At 35.0% G+C, this 25,535-nt stretch overlaps 1 protein-coding gene across 1 annotated transcript in view; it reads right to left on the reverse strand.

The window, feature by feature from the left end:
• The window catches only part of CLHC1 (clathrin heavy chain linker domain containing 1), a 47,620-nt gene that overhangs the window by 18,176 nt on the left and 3,909 nt on the right, over nt 1-25,535 (reverse strand). Inside the window, 6 exon segments of the mRNA XM_074286950.1 lie at nt 5,748-5,832; nt 6,256-6,371; nt 6,471-6,672; nt 12,502-12,626; nt 14,945-15,132; nt 18,265-18,533. Coding sequence (XP_074143051.1) covers nt 5,748-5,832; nt 6,256-6,371; nt 6,471-6,672; nt 12,502-12,626; nt 14,945-15,132; nt 18,265-18,447 — 899 coding nt within the window. The 5' untranslated portion in view covers nt 18,448-18,533.

Genomic DNA, 25,535 nt, shown 5'->3' on the forward strand with positions numbered 1-25,535 from the left:
GCCCCACCTCCTGCAAAAAAACCTTTCCCAGTCCCTGAGACCATAGACAATTTATCAAATGCATAACTTGTTTGTACATAGTTGTTTGTATGTTGTCTTTCCCATTAGAATGTGAGCTTCTTGAAAGAAGGGATCATTTTTGCCTTTCTTTGTATCCCCAACTCTTAGCACAGTGTCTGGCATGTAACAGGTAAGTAATAAATATTAGTTGACTGACTTACTGATAGATAGCAGTTAATTCACAACAATATCTTTAGGGAATGGGACATTTATTATTTTTGGACCAAATCTGTGATTTAGGTGGCAATGAGAATTTCCATAAGAAATTTCCAAAAAAAAAAAAAGAAGAAATTTCTTCTACCAATACCTATCAGTACTTGCTTCACAACTTGTAGTCTTAGAGAATTGCCTAGAGCATTGAGGGTTTAAGTGACTTGGTTTGGGTCACCCAACAGTATTTATTATTTTGTCAGAGACAGACTTGAATCCTGGTCTTGCTGAGTCTGAGGCTGGCTTTCTATCTGTTTAATCATTTTTTTTTAAATTAAAGCTTTTTAATTATAAAACATATGCATGGGTAATTTTTTCAACACTGATCCTTGCAAAACTTTCTGTTCCAAATTTTTCCCTCCTTCCCCCCATTCTCTCCCTTAGATGGCAGGTAATCCAATACACACAATTTATGTTAAGAGAAAAAGGTTTCCTGCCCAGAAGATCAACTCTTGGAAGAATATTAGTTGAGTTGAAAATCTAGTTAGAGATAACAGATCTCTCTAGTACTTGGGATTTCAAGCAACAAATACTCAATGCCATGTTTAAATAACATGATAATCAGATGAGATGATAACAGTTATCTATTCTCTCCTTTCAGAACAAAAAGAGCTCTATATTTTTATATAATTACCTAATGAAGAATAAGCAGCCCTCAATAAACATTTTAAAAAATCTGGCAAGATCTAAATAGTGAAAATGACAAAATGATAAATGATAAAATGGGCAGTTTTGGAGGAAATTGGAAAGACCACTATGAAATGCTATACAATGAGCTCTCTAGAACTTTGAAAACAATTTACCCATGATCAAATTACATTTGAAACTCTTTACAATTCTAATTAATGGAATGATAGAAATAATTTCAGAGGACTAATGAATTATGTCAGAGAGGGACTTAAAATTCAGAGTAAGACATGCAATTTTGTATATGGGCAATACAGAAATTTGCCTTACTGGACTATTTGTATTTGTTGTAATTTTTTAATTGTTTAAAAGAAAGGGAGGGATCAGGGCAGTCAGTGGGAGGGAAAAATAATATATGCTTATAAAATAATCATTTCCAAAGAAAAAATACAAATAATTTAAATTGAAAAAAATAACAAAATTCTAATTTTTAGATACAATCTTAAGATTAACCCATGTGTACAAGAAATGATGACAGAGAAGTCTAATGACAAAAGATGTCCCAAAAAGATAGACAAGGTAATAGGTTAAAAAAAAATAGGGCAGGGAAAAGGTCTAATAACATAACTAAGGAAGACTTAATAATGACAAGACTAGGGTTAGCTAGGTGACACAATGGATAGAGCACCAGGCCTGAAGTCAGGAGGACCTGAATTCAAATCTGACCTCAGACACTTAACACTTCTTACCTGTGTGACCCTGGGCAAGTCACTTAACGCCAATTGCCTCAGCAAAAATAAATAAATAAATAAATGATGATAATAATGATGACAAGACTAAAGAAGAGTTAATATGGCATAAGAAAACATGCAAACACAAACCCTCCCTTATAATAAAGCAATTAAAAGTTAAAAGTAACTTCTAATGCTTATATTTAATATTCTTGAGTGTTCAGCAGTAAGAACTATAAATAAGACTAAGGAAGCACTAGTAGAGTGCAGACCTATTGACTAATAAATCAGTTAATATGTATTTGTTCTGTGTCTGCTATGTGCCAATGCTAAGTTCCGGGGACACAAAGAAGGGCAAAAAAATCAATCCCTGCCCTTGAAGAGTTCACAATCTAATGGAACAGAGACATGCAAATAATTATGTATACAAAAGTTACATAGAAGACAAACTGAAAGTAATCGACAAAGAGAAGACCTCTGTATTAAGAATTAAAAATTAAGAAAGATCGGAAAGGTTTCTTGTAGAATGTAGGATTTTAGCTGGAACTTGAAGAGAAGCCAGGAGGCAGAGATGAGAACAATTAGGCCATTGTCACTGGTTTGAAGAGTAAGCTGCAAGGTGTGAGAAGACTGGAAAGGTTGAGATAGGGGTGGTGACAGGTTATGAAATGCTCTGAATACCAAATGAAGATATATTTGTTTCTAAAAATGACAATGGAGATTATTGAGTAGGGGGCATGGGCAAAATGGTCAGATTTTTTAGGTTACATTTTCCCCTTTAGGAAAATCACTTTGGAAACAGAATGGAGAATTGGAGTAGAGAATAAACCAGCAAGACTGTTGTAATAATCCAGAAGTGTATAGGCAAAGGCCTATCTCAGGGTGGCAGCAGTATTAAGGAGAGAGAAAGAGCAAATGCAAGAGATGTTGCAAAAACAAACTCAACAGACTGTGGCAACTGATTGGCTATAGATGTTAGAAAGAATTATGATAGCACCTGGGTTGCCAGGCTGAGGGACTGGGAGGATGGTGCTGATCTTGACAGTAATAGAGAAATCTGGAGGGGAGAAAAAGGTTTAGTGGGAAAGATTATGAGTTTAGTATTGGACATATTAAGTTTAAGATGCCTATAAGATATTTAACTCAAGATATCTGATCTATAACAAATGGAGATGAGAGATTGACTAGAAGTCAGCACAGGGGGAAGGATGTATAGTTGGATCTAAGAATTATCAGCATAGGTGATAATTGAAACCATAAAAATTAATGAGATCATCAAATAAAAGAGAATAGAAGAAAAAGAAAAAAGCCTCATGAAAGAGCCCTAAGCAAAAATCAGAATTAGTTATTATTTGTCCTTCATTCTCAAATTCCACATAACATCTGGGAGATGATGCCATGACACACTAGTAAGTGGGATTTAAGTGAGGGAGAGCTGTGCAAGGTCACCTGCCTCACTTTCTCCTCCAGAGTCCATCTAGATCTCGTAGTAAGGTATATATCAGGATGCCTGGAGATAGCCTGGATGCAGTGGGAGGCCTTGGCAGAGTTTAAGCAAGCATGTCCTGAATGAAGATCCAGCAAAGGAGACTAAGAAGAAACAGTTAAGAGAGGAGAACCAGGAGATAGCAGTGTCCTTATGATTTAAACAGAGTATCAAAAAGACAGTGACTGATAGTGTCAAAGGCTGAATAGAGGTCAAGGATGGCTGTTGAGAAAAGGCTACTGGATTTTGTAATTAAAGAGAAAGAGAGAGAAGAAACAGAGAGAAACAGAGACAGAGAGAGAGCCAGAGAGAAAAAGAGAGACAGAGCCAGAGAGAGACAGAGGAAAGGAAAGAGGGAAAGAGGGAGAAGGAGAGGAAACAGTTTGGGCTGAATGGAAACTAGATTGTACAGAATTAGGAAAACAGAAAAGAAGTGAAGGCCTTTTAGATGGCCTTCTCAGAGACTTCAACCACAAAAAGTAAGAGGTATATGGGGTGACAGGAATAGAAGAATCAAGTGAGAACTTTTTGAGGATGGAGGAGATATAGGCCATTTTTAGTTAGTAGGAAAACAGTCAATAGACTGGGAGAGACTAAGATAAGTGACTAAGAGTGGTGATGGCAGAGAGGGAATCTGCTGAAGGAGATGGGATGGAGTGGGGTCAAAGGTACATGTAATAGGGTTTGCCTTGGCCAAAATGGCTGCCTCTTTATGTGAGACAGGATAAAAGGAGATAACCGAAGAAGCATTCTGAGTGACACAGGATGAGGAGAAAAGAGAGAATTCTTGGTGAATGGCACCAACTTTTTTTAACCAAATATATATATTTTAGCAAATTTTTTTAGTAAAATATTCTCAGCTGAGAGAATTAGGAGAGACCATGAGCCACTGAAGGTTTGAAGTGGGGATGAAAAGGGTTAGAAGAGATGTGGTGGTGAATTGGATTGCCAAGCAGCAGTAAAGACTCAGTTGAGGTTAGATAATATAAATTGGTTAACTAACCCAATGAGAACAATTGGGAGACCTCTTCGCCCCTTGTTCAGCAACATGTGTATAAGATGGAAGGCGATAAAATGACAGAAGTGACCTAAAACTGAGGCTTTGTGAGTATAATAGGGTGTGGTTGGTGATTCAAGGAGATGGCATAGAGCTGAACTGATTTACCAGGGTGTTGAGCCAGGGAAAGAAGGAGAGTGTAATGAGGGAAGGGGTGATAGTCTAAAAGAGAACTAAGGAAAAAAGAGAATGGTCTCAATGTGAACAAAGAAAAGAATTGGGGATTGGATGGCAAAGGTAAATATGGAAAGCTAATAGACTGAGATAAGAGAGTCTTAGAATTCACAAATTTACAAGACTGGGTGGTTTGTGGGTGATGGCAAAATCAGGATGATCATCTTTGTATGTGGCTAAAGTGAGGAGGAAATGTGTAGGGTAAAGAATTTGGGGCTATGTTGTTTGCTATGTATGTACTAATAGATATGTTGCTATGAGGGTAGGTAATTATAATAATGATGATGATGATGATAACAATAACAGATGATAACAAAAAAATTATTTTCTTTCATATCCCAAAATGAGAATTCATGAGAAGCTAAGAGATAAAAGTGTAACATATTTTAATTCAAGTAGTATCATATAGAATTTTCTTCCTACTTTTGCATTCAATAAGATAACAGCTAAAAACAGCTAAATTATATTTAATGTTATCATCTTACAGCATGAAGTTTACATATTTTTAGATTAATTAATGTATCCACATTGATTATTTTTATAAACTTTGCTAGCTAATGATCTCTTTAAAGCTCTTATGTATTAGTAAAATGAATTAGGCTTTAGGAAGAAATATGTCTCCATAAGTATTAAGGACTGGACATGGTGAGAAAAGCAGCAGCATTAACCAGTATAGAAGAATTCTGGTTGGCTTGGAGCTTGGAGAATGGGCTGGAAACAAAACAAAATCTACTTGTATTGTAGAGGGTCACAGACAGAGGGGAAACTCTGGGTGAGATATAAGACCCTTCAGCCAGAGAGAACCTGCTGACAATATCTAGTTTGGCTCCCCTAAGGGCTCTTGGCCTTCATGAGAAATCAGGGGGCATTGACAACCTGTGTTGAGACTGAAGCAGAGTGATACCAGGTGGAAGAATGATATACCAGATGGCAAACTATGTACAATAGCAAGTTGGTCTTCTGTGTTTATGTGGTCCCTCATGCACAGTATATACTGGGCACATGCCCAGTGTTTTGTTACATAAGGGTATAAGGATATAAAAAGGGGAAAGTTCTTAGAATAAACAGACTCCATATTTCCACTATCCTCTGGAGTCCCACCTCATCATCACTCTTCTACTAAGATGATATATTTTAACCACCCCGGTGTGGGGGGTCTAGAAAGCAACAGTATGTTTTGTCACCCCAAATTGGGAGCTCTAGAAAATACGACACAACATTGTACTACCATTATGTCAATCCTGAAAAATCTAAGTTCTCAGTCTGGCAATTTCTTTGCATTGATTTACTTTTTTAAAAATAAATATTTTACAAAACATTAATTGCCAGCCAGAAAAAAATTAAAATTTCAAAACTGAACAATAGCTCATTAATTGGATGCATGTGAACTGTTTCTATTTGCCTTTCGATGTAGTCAAGTAACACTTCAGCTTCCTTAGCCTTGCTTGGGTCTTCTTCAAGTAATTCCTCAACAAGTGATTGATCATCTGAAATGTTGCAAACATGTACAGATAGTTAAGGATGCATTTAACCTTAGAAACCTGTTCTCTCCTAAATATAGCCCAATAAATATATATTTAACTTAAGGATTTCATACAATTGTGGCATATCATTATCACTGGCCCCATGGATTCCCTACTAACTCCCTCTTTATTGATCTAATACAATTCTAGTCTTCTTTTCAGGTCACATCATCCATAACTTTTATTTATTTTTTACTTGACAGCTGTTAAAGCAATAGGCTTATTGAAGACAGATAATCTTAAGAAAGCTAAATTCAATTCTGTAGCTTGCAGACATATTTTGAGCTTATCCCTGAATTTTCTACAATTAAAAATGACCAAGTCTTTGCCTTAGAGTTGGGCCTTCCATGATTTATGTTCTTTTTTTAAAAAAAAAATACTAGTTACCTTGCAAAACTTTTTGAGTTTTATTCATTTGAATTATGTAGTCTTGAAAAGAAATGCTCATGTCAGATTGCATCCAGGTAGAAAATGCACTTAAAACCATTTCTGTTTTTCTATGACTATAAAGATAAAAATGATCAATGTACTAAGTCTCAAACCATATCATATTAAATATAACAAAATTCGTATTTCAAATTTTTTAAAGAATAAATTCATACCGAAATCGTAATTTATTGTTTAGTGCTTCAGCTACATCTCGCCTCTGTAATGCCCGGATCTTTTCTTCATCTAAGTCAGTCTTTTTCAATTGTGGGATATATTTCACCATTGATTGCTGTTTAATTTCTTCATATTTTTCTTCAAGATGAATAAGATATTCATTAAGAGAATCTAGATTGACGGATTCTTCTAGTGTCATGCCTATTGAAAAGGCAAACAAAATTATAGAAGCTGTTTATGAAATTTCTATTATGCTGAACATTTAAGTTTAAAGAGATATTAATAAAACTGTTCATTTTTTAAAAACATGCAGAAGATGACATAACATCAACAGCAATAAGATAGAGAAAAAATACCATAGGGCAATATCACAATAAAGGTTGCTATATGAGCAAATCAAAACCAGAAATATATCTGAAAAAAACAATCCATTATGATCAAAGACATGTCAGAAATCAAGGAGTGATTAAATTTTATGAAAACAAGTTTTAAAAATAACCTAATAAAAGTATATAATAATATACTATATGCTATATAGTATATAATGCAATAATAGCATGTAATAATAAATGATGATTAAATAATCTAATTTAAAATAAACCTCACAACTGGAGAATAATTCAACAAATTGTAATGTGAATGCATTGGAATTACACTGTAAGCATTACACTATAAGAAATGACAAATCTAAATGACATAATGAAATATCGGAATAGAGGGCAGCTAGGTGGCAGTGGATAGAGCAGCAGCCTTGAAGTCAGGAGTACTTGAGTTCAAATCTGGTCTCAGACACTTAACACTTCCTAGCTATGTGACCCTGGGCAAGTCACTTAACCTCAATTTCCTCAGCAAAAAAAAAGAAAGAAAGAAAGAAAGAAATATATCAGTAAACAACAAAAGTTGAATGCACAGCAGAGAATAGAAAGGTAACCTATGAGGAAGCAAAGAAAAGATGGTGAACATATTGTGTATATTCATGAAGATATAATCTCTTCTATTATTAGAAATGCTTTCTTGAAATGGATATTTACTGTTACATAATTTGAATCTTTCTTGATGTTCTGCTGAGCACATGACAACAAAGTTTAGTTTTGTTTTGTTTTTTAAATTTTCCTTTCCTTTCTTTTTTTATTTAGTTTTTTCTTATTTTGTATTCAGTTTTAAATTAAAAAAAAAAAACTGTGAACATTTTTTGATTCTGCCAACCACCCCATTGAGGTAGATACTCCAGGCATTATTAATCATATTTTATATAAGGAAACTAATGCTCAAAGAAGATAGTGACTTGCCCAGAGTCATACTTGTCAAAAATGAGATTCAGTGTTTGCAATCTCTTCCCTGTCAATTACATCATACTGCCTCCCTGACTGTGATTATATAAATAATTCTGATAAAAATTCAGAAGGTAAAAGATATTGAAAGAGTGCCGAAAAATAGAAACAAATGGGACAACTGTTACTATTACATTAATGTATAAATATTTATTATTTGCAAATGTTTTAAATAAACTACAAATTAGACATTTACATTTTCATGTACTTTTTATTGCTTTTGTATTTCTTTCGAATGTTAAATTTTGTTGATAGTGAAGCTTATAATTTAAAAACATAAATAAAAATGTGACTTGGGGAGTTTACTGAGTATAAATGGAAAATGCTACAGCTTTCAGTTATGGTCTGCTAATATACTGTTATTAAAAAAAAACAAAAAAACTTTTATAAATAAAGCAAAAGGTTGAGGGCATGTAACAAATAGCAGCAAACTCTGGGAGAGAATGTGAGGAAAGCAGCCTCCTACTTAGTGCTCTGAGAGGTGCAAAGAATTGGGGTGGGGGAATGATGCGATAACCTTGTCAGAAGATGGGGAACAGAGGGAGAATAAGGCAAGGGCAGTAAGAGATATGGCAAAGTGATCAATTATCTACTGACTAAGATGGTTTCTAGGCTCCTTTGATTTCCTCATTAAAACATATTATTTAAACTTCTTAAGATATAGTTTTAATCTAGGACAGTCATTTCTTCCATCTATTTCCCATTTTTCAACATCAAAGACCTTGAACCTTACACTTTGCCATGTACTCCTTGATCTAGTAATGCTTGTCTCCTTATTGTTCCTCAAACAAGATATTCCATCTCCTGACAGAACATTTTCACTGGTTATTCCTCCATTCCTGAAATGTCCTCCCTTCATCATCTTTGCCTCCTAGCTTCTGTAGTTTCCTTCAAGTCCTAGCTAAAATCCCAAGAAGTCCTTTATAAGAAGTCTTTTCTAATTTCTCTTAAATCAATTGCCGTCCTTGATTATTTTCAACTTACTCTATATATAATTTGTTTGTACATAATCATATGTCTCTTCTTTTAAGACTATGAGTTCCTTGAGATTAGAGACTACCTTTAACTTTCCTTGTATTCCAAGCACTTAACACAGTGCCAGACATATTGTAAACGCTTAATAAATATTTACTGACTGACTAAATGGTTCAGGCTCTAAGTATCCTAATTGCATGCCACATCTTTGGTTTTTTTTGTTTTGTTTTGTTTTGTTTTTTGTTTTTTTATTCTTTCCTCTTGTTTGTATTAGTGTAACCCTGGTTCAAAGGACCAATTGTAGGGATTCTTACATTGATGGGAATTGATTACTCAAGGTTCTACTCTGTGTGAAAAGCAGGTAGAGTTGCAAGTGGGAGAGAAGAGTGTTGTTAGTTTCTTTAGATTCTTTTAGCTTCCAGATTGTTAGAGAAGTTTCAAGATGCCAACCTTTCTTCAGGTTACTGAAGAGAAAGAAGACTCTGAAAAGAAATCCACAGCCTCTATCATGTCCCTATCCTTAGCTTGCTACATCAGAGCCTTTAGGAAATTTCCATATGTATGAGATCCAGAACTCCTGAGGTAAACTATTTTTTTCCCAATGGAAGAATTCATTTGTTTTGTGTGATATGTATTCTCCTATGTATACTTTCTCTGATGCCTATTTTGCTATCAATTTGAATAAATTTATTCTCTTTGCTTTTTGCTATAATGTGCTCATTGTGGAACTAGTACTTGGTGGGAAGTGAGTCAAGGCTTGAATATAAAGCTTGGGGTCCCCCTTTTCACTATTCATGAATACTAATAAGAAATTTTTAGCTTGCACTTTAAAATTCTTCCCCTACACTAATAATATTTAAAGGGTCAAATAGAAATGCTATTCCCTCCTCTTTCTAAGAGCAAAGAATGGACAACCTAAGGTAACGCCATCCTTCCAGTCATCCAGAGGTAAACAACTTTGGAGACATATTTTACTCCCACTCTCCTTTCTTAATTCTAAGCTCCACCACATCTCCCACATGACACCTTTTCTCCCAGTTTTTATCACCTTTCACCTGGGGCTCTGTAATATGTTCCTAATTGGTCTCCCTACCTTAAGAGCCTGCCCTTCTCGGACTCCTCTTCCACATATCTGCCAAACTGATGTTCCTAAAGCAATAGTCCTGAGTACAACACTATTCTATTCATGAAGCTCCAGTGGTTCTTCATTTTCTCCAGGGTTAAAACTCTTCTCTTTCGCACTTAAAGTCTTTTAAAATTCGGCTCCAATCTCACTTTCCAGGACAATCCAACATCTGCCTGCTTCATGACATTCAAACCAAACTGAGCTCTTTCCTAGTGTAGACATGCAGAGTTGCATCTCATTTCTGTCCTCTCCACACACTGATCTCTATGCCCCGAAGGCACACCCTCCTCACCTCCACCTTTTAAAAACCTTGACTTTTTTCTAAGCTTGGCTCAAACACTACCTCCCACACAAGGCCTTTCCCAATCTCCACCCAGACTCCTACTCATGATGTGCCACAAAGTGTCTCAATAAAAATCTGCCATAAAGAGAAACTGAGGCACAAAGTTCCAAACATGATCTATTTATTAACAAGATTAGCAACTATTAATAATAAAGTCAATGGCTCCTTAGTAGCTAAAGGCTCACCTGACAGAACAGCTTTTTTTATAGTCAATTACATAAAGCTAAGTGATGCAAACTAAATTACTACTTGTAAAGGGCAGAACTCTGGAGAAGTATACTTGAAACAAGGTATTAACTCAGTGGAATTAAGATAATGATTCTCTAGTTTACATGTACTTAGTACTTAATATAGTTCTACAAGATTGAAACACCTGTGATGATATACTTATAATAGAGCATATAAGAACCAACAAGGATTGGAAGAGAGATATTCCATCTTCATCAGCCTTGTGGTGGCTCTCCTTCATTTCCTCCACTGAAACCAAGACCCATTCAGGAGGGCCTCCAGAAAGCTAGCCGAGCCCCAGGTGAAGGAGACAGACTGTGAAGGAGATAATACAGACTCTGAACTTAATCCCTGACTGTTCTCGTGGTGATTATTCTGCTGAAACCCAAGCTAGTCCAAAGGCCCACCAGTCAGCTAACTGGAACATTACAACTACTGTCATCAATCTATAGCAAAGGGGAAGGAGAAAAGAGGATCATCATACATTTTGCTTAATCATGCTGACTCCATAAGGGGGGGGGGGAGTCCTCCAAAATCTATGACAACAGGGAAAACAAAGCTAGTCAATGTTATTTGGAAATTCTTGTGTTAACCTTTGTCCAATACCATAAAAACCCAGCATGAGAGAAAAACATCTTATTACCAATGTTGCATCTTTTTTATTTCCCTCCTCTCTTCCAAGGCATTGAGCCTAACAGAGTGAAGAGTATAAACTCTTACAGGTTCTGTTGTGCCACAGTCTCCTTGAGCTGTTCTACCTCAGTTTCCCTGCACTAGTTTCCCTCATTGTTCTGACTGAATTTCCATGAAATGTTCTATCTCAGTTTCCTTAACTGTTCTGCCTCAGTCCCCTAAGTCATAAAACCCCCCTGGTTCATTAAGACTGAGGACCATTTGCTCTAAAGTTATAAATTGTCAATGGGAGATGAGGAGCAGATCAGACTTCCTGACTCCTAGCTCCTTCTGCCCCCAAGAATTTATGACACTGCCCCTCTAAGATATTCCAAAAGATAAGACTATCTAGGATACTTCACTGACATCTTGACTTCTGTTATTCAAACATCCTGACTCTGGCTTTTAGTAAAAGTTTTTCCCGCTTTTTCCTCTCCTTTGTCTGAAGGGCTATAAAAGTGTTCATGGTTCCCCCATTCATTACTGGATACTTTGAGACGAGAGTCCTGTCCAGTCAATTAAACTCTCCAATTAATAAAATATTAAAGAAAACTCTCTAATCTCTATCTTGCCTCAGTTTCTCCGGCATTACAGTTCTACTAACTAAGGCCTATCAAGTCTAAATCTGACCTATAAATACTAATTCCAATAGTTAATGGTAACCTTTAATTGTTCTATCAATAATATAAATTTCACAGAAGTTATTTTATATTCATTCTGTATATATGTTTTATTAACTTCTATGTAGATATTACTTTCCCAGATAGACTGCAAGGTCCTTGAGGCTTTTGTCAGCTCTAGTTAGGCCCAAGTGGCTTGGAGGGCCTTGAATTAAAAGCAAAACTCACTACATACCAAGCCACTAACTGACCTAGGGGAGAGAAGATGCCCCCTGTGCTGTTCCCTGCTACATTACTGTTCCCCTCTCATGGTTGGGCAAGAGGGCAGAGTTTCCAAGTTTTTAAATATGACATCTTGAACTTAATATAATGCTGAAGAAAGGGACTAAGTACAACATATTTTCAAAATCAAGAGTATTTCTCCTACAACATATTCAGTGTTATTCTATCTTTATAGGTCTCTGTTTTATCTCTGCCAACCAGACTATATACAGTCTTCAAGGATTTTCCATGTTTTCTAATATTTTTTGTTTCCTTCTAGAACCCATTACATAAAATGAACACTGATGTTTGTTAAATAAATGTACACTTTTTTAAAAAGGCAAATCTATATTCACCCATATTAAACCTAAGATGTACAGAATTTCATCTAAATAGATGTGAATTTAGCACATTACAAAGGGAAACAATTCAAATGTCTCCCACTCTCTTTAAAATATTAAGTAAATACTCTACCTGGAATAGGTCTTGAAGGATTTGGGATAGTTGTGAGTTGTTCAGTTTCTTTTACCATGTCCTTTCCCCTTAATTTCTTTAGCTGCATTTGAATCTTTGAGGAATTAGCTTCAATAACTCTTATCCTTAAGGAAAAAAAAAGAAAAAAAAAAGGATTTCTTTCATTTCCTTCAAGTGATTCAACTCTTTAGAGCATTTGAATCAGCTAAACAAAAAATTGGCTAAATAATGACTTTTATTTTGAATTGTTATATTATTCAGAGTTACCTTGAGTTTTGGTTATTGGTTTCAGATAATACTTTAGATAGTATGGTAGCAGAGTATTCATTAAATGATATCCTGGGGCAACTAGGTGGCACAGAGTTCCAGCTCTGGTCAGGAGGATCTGAGTTCAAGTCTGATCTCAGACACTTAACACTGCCTAGCTGTGTGATCTTGGGCAAGTCACTTAAACCCAATTACCTCAGCAAAAAAGAAAAAAAAAAAAAAGATGTCCTGAAAAAGTAAACTTCATTTTTTTCTCATTATAATTGTTAATAAAATTTCACACTGAGCATGTTTTCAATAGAAAGCATGAATTGAAGCATGAATCCATGTAATAATCTAGCCCCAAAGTTCTAAATAGTCAAAACTTTAACAAAACTTTTTGTTTTATAACATTATTTGTGTAATCAACTTTTTAATAAGTAAAACCCTTTTTATTATACATTAACAAACTACGGCCTAAACATCCCCATTGTATGCCTCTCTCTCTACTCCCCTTTGGATGAGCCATGTTTTGATGCCTTGGTGATTGATTTACAGCCATCTAGCAGCACCTGAAGCATTATGATGTGAAAAGATAGCCTTTTGTCAGAGGAATCAACAAGACTTAGTTTCCTTTTATTCAATCTAACCCATAATTTTTGACATATCTTTGCTACCTTTCTCCTTATAAATATTTACAGGGAAATCACTGAATATCATAGTATATATTATCCTAGTTTAGGAGATCTTATCAAGCTCTTCACAGAAATCCTGTTACTCTTTATCTCCTTCAGCAGATAGCACATAAATTACAATTATTTTCATGTTAAGTCTTTTGTTTATTCTTTTCATGAACATTGTAAGACAAAGCAACCAAGCATCTCAAGAAAGGAGATTTATTACTCCTTTGGTTACATAATAAAACTAATTTTACCAGATCTTCTCTTTCCTCTTCAAGGATTCAGTGTTCCATTTAGCTATAACTTAAAAAGAATAACTATCCTTTATACCATGCGTCAAGGTTTGTAAAACATTTGATATATTTTATCTCATTTGATCCTCAAAACAACCCTAGGAGGTATTATTCCCATTTTATAGATGAAGATCCTAAGGTTTCTGAAAGCAATTAAGTTTCTTGCTTAGAGTCACATAACTATTAAGTGTTTGAGACTGAATTTGAATTTAGAATTCTTGATTCAGGCCTTGTGGCACCACTATGGCACTACTTACTGCCTACCATTTGTCTTCTGGTTTCATTTATTGTGAGAACATCCATAATGAAATAGTTCAGCTTTTGTAATGGTATGTCACTGGAGAAAGATTTCATATTTATAGTACTTATACTTATATTTATATTACATACACTTTAAAGTATATATAGTATGTACTTATTGTACATACAATTAAAAGCACTTAATTCTTAGCATTTTCATTTTCCATTATCCTACCATTAAGTCAGCTTTCATAAGACAGATTCATTTAAAATTTTTCCTTTGTTAAAATAAAATTAATAAAAATTAAGTGTGATGGTAAGAATGAGTTCCTTCAGGTGCTTCTCCATCAAATGCAACTTTCCAATATGGCACTGCTAAGTATGGAAAGGGACAATGGAAATTTTACAAACTGGTTCAAGGTTTTCAATGCTAATTTAAAACTTCTTACAAAGTTGATTTTTGGTCAATTTTCCAGACCACCTCACAAAAATTTATTTGAGAAAATTTCACAAGAATGAACATTCTACCATCTGACTGTATGTTATTAACCTGTGAACACCTCAGGATTAAAGCCTTTTCATAGAAGTAGTACAGCCAGGTCCAAAATTATATCTAAATCAAGCATGTGAAAAATTAACCTACAGAAAGCAATGATTTCCCAAACTGGTTTTAATAATATCCCAGGTGTGTGACCCTGGGCAAGTCACTTAACCCCAGCCTCAGGGAAAAAAATAAATAAATAAATAACATCTCAGAATACTTACTTTATTTTAAAGGGTATTATAAAATTCTCAAAATTAAATTAATTTTAAATACACACACACACGGAATATATTACTTCATGAGATAGATAAGAACTCCTAAGAAATGAAATGTTTAATAATAACACCAACAAAAAGATAGAAAATTACTGGAGTTGTGCTGCATAATTATCATGTAATCATTAATTCATATAATTCTTTAATCTGAATTAGCATACTTACTTTGCTTCAAGTTGGGCTACTCTTTTCCTATGATATACCAGTGTTGTAGGTTCTGCTGCCAAAACTTTCAGCTTTCCATGGAGATAAAATGCATTTCTTTGGCCCTTCCTTATTGTTTCAATGAATGAATCATATTCTTGTTTGATTGAAGTTAGAACGGTTTTGTATGTGGTGACATGCTCTATTATCTGAAAACATTATTTTCCTGACTATGGTACACATTCTAAGAGAACATAAAACAAAAGTCTTGCAAACAGCATCATAAATCACTTTGAAATGATATGAAACCATAATTAGAATCTTACAGATAAACATTTGCAAACTTAAACTACTAATGGATTTTTAAATTTTTCATTATAATTTGCTGAGCAGCTGATAGAAGAACATTTGACTAACTAATCACTCCCATTGAAGGGGTGATGATAAATGCAAAAGAGATTAAAACAGTCCTTATCTTTAAAGACCTTACAATATGGTGGGAAAAACTAAATCTACACTCTGATTATAGCCATCTAAAGCTAATATCAGGCTATTTTCTTAATTCTGGACCTCAAGCCTTAATTATAAAGCATACTGGTTTTTCTTTCCCCCCTTTTTTTTTTTTTTTTTTTTTTTATAAAATAAAAATACAAAGAGAAAAATAAAACTCAAGTGGGATTTTTCTTTTCTGAAGCTATTACAAGCAATGCCATTTAAATTTTATTTAAAAGTTATTTTAAATATTTTGAATTTGAAAAAATGAAGTGTCTGGGTTGCTGCATAAGAGCTAAAAATAAAAGCTCATTGACTATTTGGAGTTTTTAACAACAGCAACAAAAAAATGTTAAGAAAATTTTCAATGTTGTGTTTTCAGTTAGGTGAACTATAAAGTGTTTTCCTTTCAGCCTTAGCCAAAAAAACCCACAAATTTTTGCCCAAATGTTGAAATCTGTTCACCTAGCATGTCTGAAAGCACTGTTTTATCTTTCAGATAGATTTTGTTATTTTTACCTTCAAGGATTATTATTTTCAAATGAAATTGTTTTATGATATATTTTAATCTGTAAGTTCAGAAGAAGTTGTCTTCTTTTGAAGAAGGGTATGATTACTGAATGAATAAATGAAAACTGTATTTGTGAATCTTATTTAAAAGGCAAAAAAGTATCAGGTTTTAAGCCTAACTGTGTGGAACAGAGATAAGTTGAAGAACTTACAGGTATGTGTGAATTCTTTTTCTGTATTTTATTTTCATTATTTCTGTGTTTCCCCTTTGACCTGCAAAAATATAATATGTGCAGGCCCATATATACTTGAGCCTTGGCCAGCTATAAACATATTTTTTAGCCTAAGCTGATGACATTTATCAGTATTTGACATTTATCAATATTTAGTCTATTAGCTTGACCACTGTCTGCTTGATTATCTAAAGCCTGAAGGCCTGATTTTCTGTTTCCTAGAAATCAGGTGATCTTAGGGAAATAGAAACCTTTCATTCCAAACTCTCCAGATAGCAACAACCAATTAGAAGCCTGCCCCTCACCCTTCTCAATGCTCTCTTACTTGTGATGTAATCTCTTGTATAAAAGCTGTATATCCCTCCTTACCCTTAGCCCTCCTACCAAGAACTTTCTCTTTCCCTTATCTCGTGGTAGAACTGCTCATCCTCATGAGGATTAATAAACAACCTTTTTGCTTTCTACTTACTTTGAGTGATCTCTGAGTAGTCATTTTGGGTAAGGGTCTTCTACATCCCACACACTGGTTATCTTATAAGTTTGTAAAAATGGTGTAGGGAAGGCAGGTAAAAATTACTCTTACAAATTCACAAAATTCTTTTAAAAAAAAACTGAGTAGGGGGCAGCTAGATGGTGCAGTGGATAGAGCACCAGCCCTGAATTCACAAGATTCTGAGTTCAAACTGAGTGGCTTCAGTTAAAATTTACTAGCTGTGTGACCCTGGACAAGTCACTTAGCTCGGTTTGCCTCAAATTCCTCATCTGCAAAATGAGCTGGAGAAGGAATGGCAAACTGCTCCAGTTTCTCTGCCAAGAGAACCCCAAATGGGGTCACCAAGAGTTAAACATGTCTGAAACGAATGAAAAACAAACAACAATCATTCCCTGTTCTTGATCTATCCATTATCAACACAAAATAATTATTTAGTTAATTAAATCTTTTAATTCTCATGCGATTTGAGAGGTATCATGATGTAGTAGACAAAAAGCTGGCCTTGCCACCAAGATGATCTGGGTTCAAGTCTTGCTAATGATTCACACTGGCTGTGTGATTCTGGAAAAGTCACCCAACTTCTCAGTTCCCAAAGCTACCCAACTTCTCAGTTCCCAAAGCTACCCTCTAATTAGCACTATCAAGTGGCAGAGAAAGTGTGGACCAGCATTTGGTTTAGCAAGGGGAAGATCTTTCATCTGGGAGTTCCCTAAATTAATGAGCTCACAAGTCCTTGTACCTTTCTCCTACTGGAATCATACTGGATGGATAAAAAACAAAATGAGGTAGAGCCCTATCTTCAAGAAGTTTACATTCTACTAGGGTGAAGCATCTTATCCCCAGATAAGTAGATACCAAGCAGTCTCCTAGACACCTTTACAGAGGGAGGTAGGGAAGATCAGTAAAATCTGTTGTAGGAGCTGGCATTTGACCTGAGCCTTGAAGTGGTTTCTAGAGGTGAAGATAAAGAGGAACATTTCAGGTAGGTAGATGGCCTAAGCAATGTCACATAACTAGCATTGAAGATAACTGGGCTCAAGAACTACAGAACAATGTCAAATCAAATCTGTCCAATGGGCAACTGTGATCTAATGTCTTGTTCACCAATTCTATACTTATACACCAAACAAGACAGAGGTTTGGAACCAAACCAAAGAGATTTGGAACAGTCCTCTCTCAATTGAATACTACAATCTTAAATTCCTAGATTAAATTTAGGCTAAAATGTCAGCAACAAAATTACAACATCCTGTTTTCAAGGTTGTTCCTGACAGGCAATAAAGATTGATAATCTAAAAATTCCATAACTGGTATTTTAGAGTAAAAATAAAATAAGAATATAGATGGCATACATAACCAAATTCTGGTTTAAGAATCAAAACTGACTTATTTAAAGGGAATATTATCAGGCTCAGGATGAATTAAGAAGTAGATTAAGACTGTAATAACATTTGTACTATACTCTGTATCTATCACTTCTAGAAAGACTATACTCTTTCCTTGGGTAGAAATAGAATCTGTTTCATTAGAGAGAGGCATAACATTTGGAAGAGGAGAGTCTTATACCATAATTCATAAATTCATTTTTTTAAATTCTTAAACCACTATATTACCTTGTCAAATACATTTCGGTATATGATGAAATATTCATCAGCTGGTCCTTCATCAGTACAGCCCACTTTTTCAGTTTCTATAATTATATATCTTTGCATTCTTTCCAAAAATTCCTTGTCATAATTACTAATGATAGGAGGGAGAATTAAATGTTTACTTATTGTAGGATCTTGAACAGCCATTCCTTCATACTCTCTGTACTTGTTCCCCAAATAAAAGTTTAATTTTGATCCTGTTTTTGCAATAAAACCAACACTTTGTTCAAAGCCTGAAAGAAAAAAAAAGTCATCAGAATAAAGCTGAATAAGCAAGAACATAAACAAATTAATGCCAATTTTCTAATCTTTTTCAGTTCATATCAGAAAGTCTAAAATATTCATTTGTGAAATAAAAGATTTTATATGGAAGTCTCTGTGTCACAAAAATCTATGATTATTGTACTTTTACATATGGTCTAATATATTCTTTTTGATAAGTCCACCTCCAAAATCTTTCTCGAATTTGTTCCATCCTCTTTATTCCCATTGTCACCATTCCAGAAGAGGCCCTCAATGGTGAGGGATGTGGTACTGCTGCAATGCCTCATAGAATATCTTGTTAATTCTTCTTTTCACTCCCCCCAAATCCTTCCTCCATATCTCTGCCAGTTTTACTTCTTTGAAATCAGTGTAAACACCTTTGCTCAAAAATTTTCATTGACTATTTCCTACTAAGTTTTACTATTTCCTTCTAATGCCTGTCCTATATATAATTTATACAGTGTTTAAAAAAGGACATACTTTGTTACAATCTCATTTGATCTTAACAACTTACACTACACAACAAAGTACTACATTGTGGAACAGATGTGATTGTGGTTTCTTTTTTTTTTTTTTTTTCTGAGGCTGGGGTTAAGTGACTTGCCCAGGGTCACATAGCTAGGAAGTGTTAAGTGTCTGAGACAGATTTGAACTCCGGTCCTCCTGAATTCAGGGCTGGTACTCTATCCACTGTGCCACCTAGCTGCCCCTTGATTGTGGTTTCTTAAAGGTTATGTCAAAACACATACTGTAATGTTCTTTTTCTCTAAATTATAATCATTCTCTGAGAACAGGTTTCTTGGGGACCTTCTGGAGGGAGCCTTAGTTTCAGTTCAGTTCCAATAATCACCAAATGCATCTAGGAGTTAAAAGTTCGGATCCTTTATTGTGTCCTTCAAAATCCTGAATCTTTTTCTGTGCCCTGTTAGCTTTCTTAGAGGCTCTCTTGTTGGTTCCCAAGAGTTCTTGTCTGAATGTCTCCGGCCAGCACAATGGTGGAAATGGGAATGAATCATACTCTGACCCCAAGAGTGTGGGATTGTGGGTTTCTGCCTTGTGAATCTCCTGGAAGTCCATGAGCAGGCTTTTCCTTTAGTGAATCTCCTGGACTTTCCAATCTCCCCACTGAATCCTGGCTCTGAATCTTCTCTCAGAGAGTGGGCTTGTCCTTTTATATGCTCTCTAAAGGTATGAAGTCTAATGTGTGAACCAATGAGCAAACTCTTTTAAAGGTATGAACTCCTTTAAAGGTTTGAACTAAGTACATTAAGTATATAAGTACCTCTCTCAAGTTCTGGCCCATAACATCTCCTTGGAGGATCAGATCAATCATACTGAACCATTAGATAATTATATCCATTCCAGTGACTTAGCACCTTGTAAGAATCCTAACAGAAGGCCCTACCAAGCTAGGAAAACCTGAAGTACGGGCCCAATGATGAACTGCCTATCTGACATCTGAGTTCCAATCTAACAAAATTGAGAGAGACTTATTATCAGTTTATTTGCAGAATGGTGAATTTGGAGCAATATCAACTCTTGAATAATGGATAAATGAAAAATATTTATTAAGTACTTTTAAATATAGTGTTGGGGATACAAAAACAAAAGGAAGACAGTCCCTAACCTAAAGGAATTTACATTGGGGGTGGGGTGGGGGACAGACAGTATATAAGAAAGTAGTTTTTGATATGAAATCATAGGAAAGATGTGTGGAACCAGAAGGAATATTTTATTTAGAATTTTTTCCCACAGTATATATGCATGAGTAATTTTTTTTATAATATTATCCCTTGTATTCATTTTTCCAAATTATCCCCCCCTCCCTCTACACCGTCCCCCCCGATGACAGGCAATCCCATACATTTTACATATGTTACAATATAACCCAGATACAATATGTGTGTGTAAATACCATTTTCTTGTTGCACATTAAGTATTAGATTCCGAAGGTATAAGTAATCTGGGTAGATAGACAGTAGTGCTAACAATTTACATTCACTTCCCAGTGTTCCTTCTCTGGGTGTAGTTATTTCTGTCCATCATTGATCAACTGGAAGTGAGTTGGATCTTCTTTATGTTGAAGTTATACACTTCCATCAGAATACATCTTCATACAACATTGAAGTGTACAGAGATCTTCTGAACCAGAAGGAATATAATGACAAACTCTTTGCAAAAGCAATGATAGCAGTAATTTGGTTATTGTTCCCAGAGCAAAAGGCAAAAAGTAGGTAGTTTGTAGAGGGCCAGGAGGTAAGAATCCATTCCAGGTCTTAAATCTTATCGTAACTTGGCTCACCAATATCTCTTTTATTTTTTAATAGCAGACATGCTTGGTAATACTATAAATTGGTATTCTAGTACATGAAACAAAATGCAAACACTACTCAACAGACTAAAGATAAACCTTTGAACTTTGGGCAAGGAAGAATGTCCACAAGGAGACTAAAAGCATTTGGGAGAAGGGTACCTGAGATAATGATATAATAAATTTTACACTGATGCACATCTCAACTATTTACATCTCTAAATAACCAAGATTTGGGACTTAAGGGGTTTAATCATTTATATCATAGTAGATTTTGCTAGGCTATAATAATTTTAATAGAATGTACTTTGTATCAAACCTATAAGCATTTAAGGTATATATATATTTGTGGTCCTGATCAATAAAAACATTTCTGAACAGTTCTGAATTCTTTCACCTGGCCTCCAGATTATCACACTCTTCATCTCACTACAGGAGATAGACTCCAACAGTAGTTCAGGTTGGAGTTTGGGAAAGAAGATGGGAAGGGAAAAGATAGAGTATAGGAGGGTGACAAGGTGACTAAGGTAAACAATCAAATAGGAACAAGGGCAACAAGTTGAATGGTAAAACTATGGAGCTAAATTGTAATCCAGGAGAAGCACCCACCAATCAGAAGAGTGGGGCAAGTTTCTCAAGGAGCTTATGAATAGGAGAACCTAATATGTACACATTCAAGCAAATATAAAATATATAGAAAGGTAATTTGGAGCTGAGATTTCTTAACAGGAAATGTCTCATGATAGAGACTTGAACATATAATCAAAAAGACTTTAAACTGACAAGTACAAGAGAGAAAAATTGCATCTATGTGTGTGTGTATATATATACATACATACATATATCAACATGAATATAAAATTAGTTGTTGCCCTTAGTTCTTGAAGAGGATCAGAATGACATCAGTATACTTGGGTCAAACCATAGTGTATCCAACTGTAGCTTATCAAACCAATACAAGTTCAGGTAAGACATGAATAATTCTCATGAACATTTGGAGTGGAGATGTCTCTAAACTTGCGCATCTCATATTTCTTCTGAGCTATTGCACCTCTGCTTGGCTCACAGAGCACAATGCCTCCTTTGATGAGGGCACACCATGCGGGGTGGTCCCATATGCCAAGGTCTTCAACATCCCTAGTGCTCCAGAGACTTTGGAAGTGTCCTTATATCCTTTCTTCTGACATTCACATGAGCACCTGCTTTATGTGAATTCTCTTAAAAAGAGTCTTTTGGGCAAATATCTGAACCTAGCCAGAAGTTTAGCTGAAGACCAGACCTCAGGGTCTGACTCCTTATCTTGTCCAGTGATCTTCAGAATTTCTGTAAGCCAATTCCAATGGAGGCAGTTCGGTTTCCTGGCTTGTCAATAGTATACAGTCTAGTTTCAGAGGCATATGATGACATCAGCACAATGGCTCTGCAGGCCTTCAGTCTGGTAGGCAATATCAAATTCAGAGCCTCCCAAACACTGAACTAGCTCTGGCAATGCAGAGTCAACCTCATCAACTACTCGGGACATCCCTGGGTGCAAAGCATACCCCACAGCATTCAAAATGTCTCCATTTGCTGTAACCAACGGTTTGTTGCTGAGTGGTGGAGAACCTGTGTTTTCTTAGTGTTAATTGCCAGACCAAAATTAATACAAAAATATGAAAAATTAGCAGAAAATACTTTGTTGCATTTCAGCCTCAGCGGCTCTATTAGTGCACACTCATCATGCACCAAATCTCTCACCACGTTACTCTTGGGTTGTAGACTTTTCAAATTAAATGACTTAACATCACTGGAGTAGTAATCTTGATGATCCCTGCTGAGAGCATCTGACAAAATTGCTGGAAATATCACGCTAAAATGCACAGGATCTAGCACCCAGCCTTCCACTGGTGACTGGGAAAATGCAAAAGCACTGATGCTATCTAGTATTGCTACTAGAGAGTAAGATATTATCCATTTCCAGAGAAAGAAATGATAGCTGTAATTATGGATAGCATATATGTATATATGTCATATATATATACATATACATATTATGTATATATATATATGTTTATAGTATATATAGATATATGTAAATCTATGTTTTTATGAGTTTAATATAGCTTTCTTTAGTTTAGAAGAGGAAGAAGAGGGGAAAAAATACAGTAAAAAGTGTACAACAGAAAACAAAAAGAAACCTAGAAGGAGCAAAGAAAAGTTGGTTATCTTTGGAAACAATGTATAGTGTTTATTATATAGTTTTTCTTGAAATGGAAATTTATTATTTTATATCAATCTTCTCTTATGTTTTGCTATGTACATGGAAATGTCCTTTTTTAAAAAAGACAAATTTCTAGTCAATAACCATGATAATATAGTTATTTGATAAACCCAAGACTACAGCTTCTAGGATAAGAACTTACTATTTGACAAAAATTACTCGGAAAATTGGAAAATAGTATGATAGAAACTAGGTACTGACCAACACCTAATACCCTATATCAAGATAAGATAGAAATGGGTTTATGATTTAAGATATAAAGGATGATACAATAAGCAAATTAATACAGCAAAGGATAGTTTAGTTTATCTGTCAGACTTGTGAAGAAGGGAAGAATTTATGGCCAAAGTAGAACTTAGAGAACATTATGAAATCAAAGTGAATTATTTTGATTAAATTTAAAAGCTTTTGCACAAATAAAATCCATGCAGCCAAGATTAGACAGGAAGCAGAAAGCTGGGAAACATTTTTAGCAGTATTTCTGATAAAGGCTTCATTTCTAAAATATATAGAGAACTGACTAAAATTTATAAGGATACAAGTTATTCCCCAATTGATAAACAGTCAAAGGAGAGGAACAGACAATTTTCAGATGAAGAAATTAAAGCCATTTCTACTCATATGAAAAAATGTTCTAAATCATTATTGATTAGAGAAAAGCAAATTAAGAAAATTCTTAGATTGGCTAAGATGACAAGAAAAAATGATAAATGTTGGAGGAGATGTGGGAAAAGATACAAATGCATTGTTGGTGGAGCTGTGAAATGACCCAACCATCTGGAATGCAATTTGAAATTACCCCCACCAGTATGTAGAGGACTGAAAAGGTATACTTGAATCAAGGACAGCAGGGTGCTTATGGTTAAGCACCTACTCAGTGTGAAATAATGGTCATCTAAACATATACTTAATGTGATCTGGTGATGCTCAGTGGCTGTAGTGATACAATCCTACTGAAGCATTTAAGGGTTGGGAGGACTGGGAACTAGCCTCTCAGCCACAGATACAGACACAAAGAAGACTCCGGACTTCATCTTTGATCATCCATCCTTATGAGTCTCCTGCCTTGGTCACTTCTCCACTAAGACCAAGGACCTGGGCTGATCCCAAGAGCCTCCAGAGAGTTAGGCCAGAAATTACACCAGGCTATCAAACTATTCATACCCCCACCCTTTTTTTTTTTTTTTCTGAGGCAATTGGGGTTAAGTGACTTGCCCAGGACCACACATCTAGGAAGTGTTAAGTGTCTGAGGCTAGATTTGAACTCAGGTGTTCCTGACTTCAGGGCTGAGACTCTACCCACTGTGTCACCTAGCTGCTCCCAGCTCATACTCTTTGATCCAACAGTCTCACTATTAAATCTGTATTGTAAAGAGATCATAAAAGAGGGAAAAGGGCACACATATACAAAAATATCTGAAGCAGCTCTTTTTGTGGCAAGGAACTAGAAATTGAGTGGATGCCCATCAATTGGGAAATGGCTGAATAAGTTATGGTATACAAATATTATGGAATATTATTGTTCTATAATAATCAGCAAGCTGCTTTCAGAATATCCTGTAAAGACTTATATGAACTGATGCTGAGTGAAGTGAGCAGAACCAAGAGAACATTATACATAGTAACAAGAAAATTGTGTGAATAACTGTGAAGGACTTAGCTGTTCTCAACAATGCTTTGATTCAAGGTAATTTTAATAGAGTTGGGATAGAAAATGTCATGTAGAGAGAAGACCCAAACAATACTGCATATAGAAAATTATGCAGTATTTTAAATGACTTCAAATTCCTTCCTGAAACCAAGGCTTATATTTTTAAGATTCATATTCTTCTGGTGATATTGGATGGCTGCAAGTCATGGAATATTACAACTTGAAAAAAATTAAAGTTATATATCACCACAAAAGATGGATTATATGACAAGGTGTACTAGGTACAAATAGAGAAGGTACAATGAACAATTTTTATGTATTCTATTAATAAATACATAATGTCAAGAGATCTAGAAGAAGGTCTGAGAATTAAGGGAACTTCCCATGAAGGATTTACAAAAAGAGACAGACAGGAATTCACTGTGGTACAAGAAAAAGCACATTGGATTTGATGTCAGACTAAAATAGGTCCAAATCCCAGCTCTCCCACTTATTATTTAGTATGACCTTTAATTTTTTGCATATATGACTTGAACAGTCAGTTTCTTCATTTTGGGTTTTTTTTTATTTTTTTTTTAAAAGGTGTTGCATTAGATGAACTCCATCTCCACCTCAATCTAGGATTCTAAGAAACTTAAATAAGAAAGCACGGTTGGATTGTAATGCTCACAATTATAGAAGGATCCATATCGATAAGATCATTTATAGTTTTGTTGAAGTATAAGCATCATATTCTCCTACATTACATA

The sequence above is a fragment of the Sminthopsis crassicaudata genome, chromosome 2 (assembly GCF_048593235.1).
Source record: "Sminthopsis crassicaudata isolate SCR6 chromosome 2, ASM4859323v1, whole genome shotgun sequence".
Classification (NCBI taxonomy): Eukaryota; Metazoa; Chordata; class Mammalia; order Dasyuromorphia; family Dasyuridae; genus Sminthopsis; species Sminthopsis crassicaudata.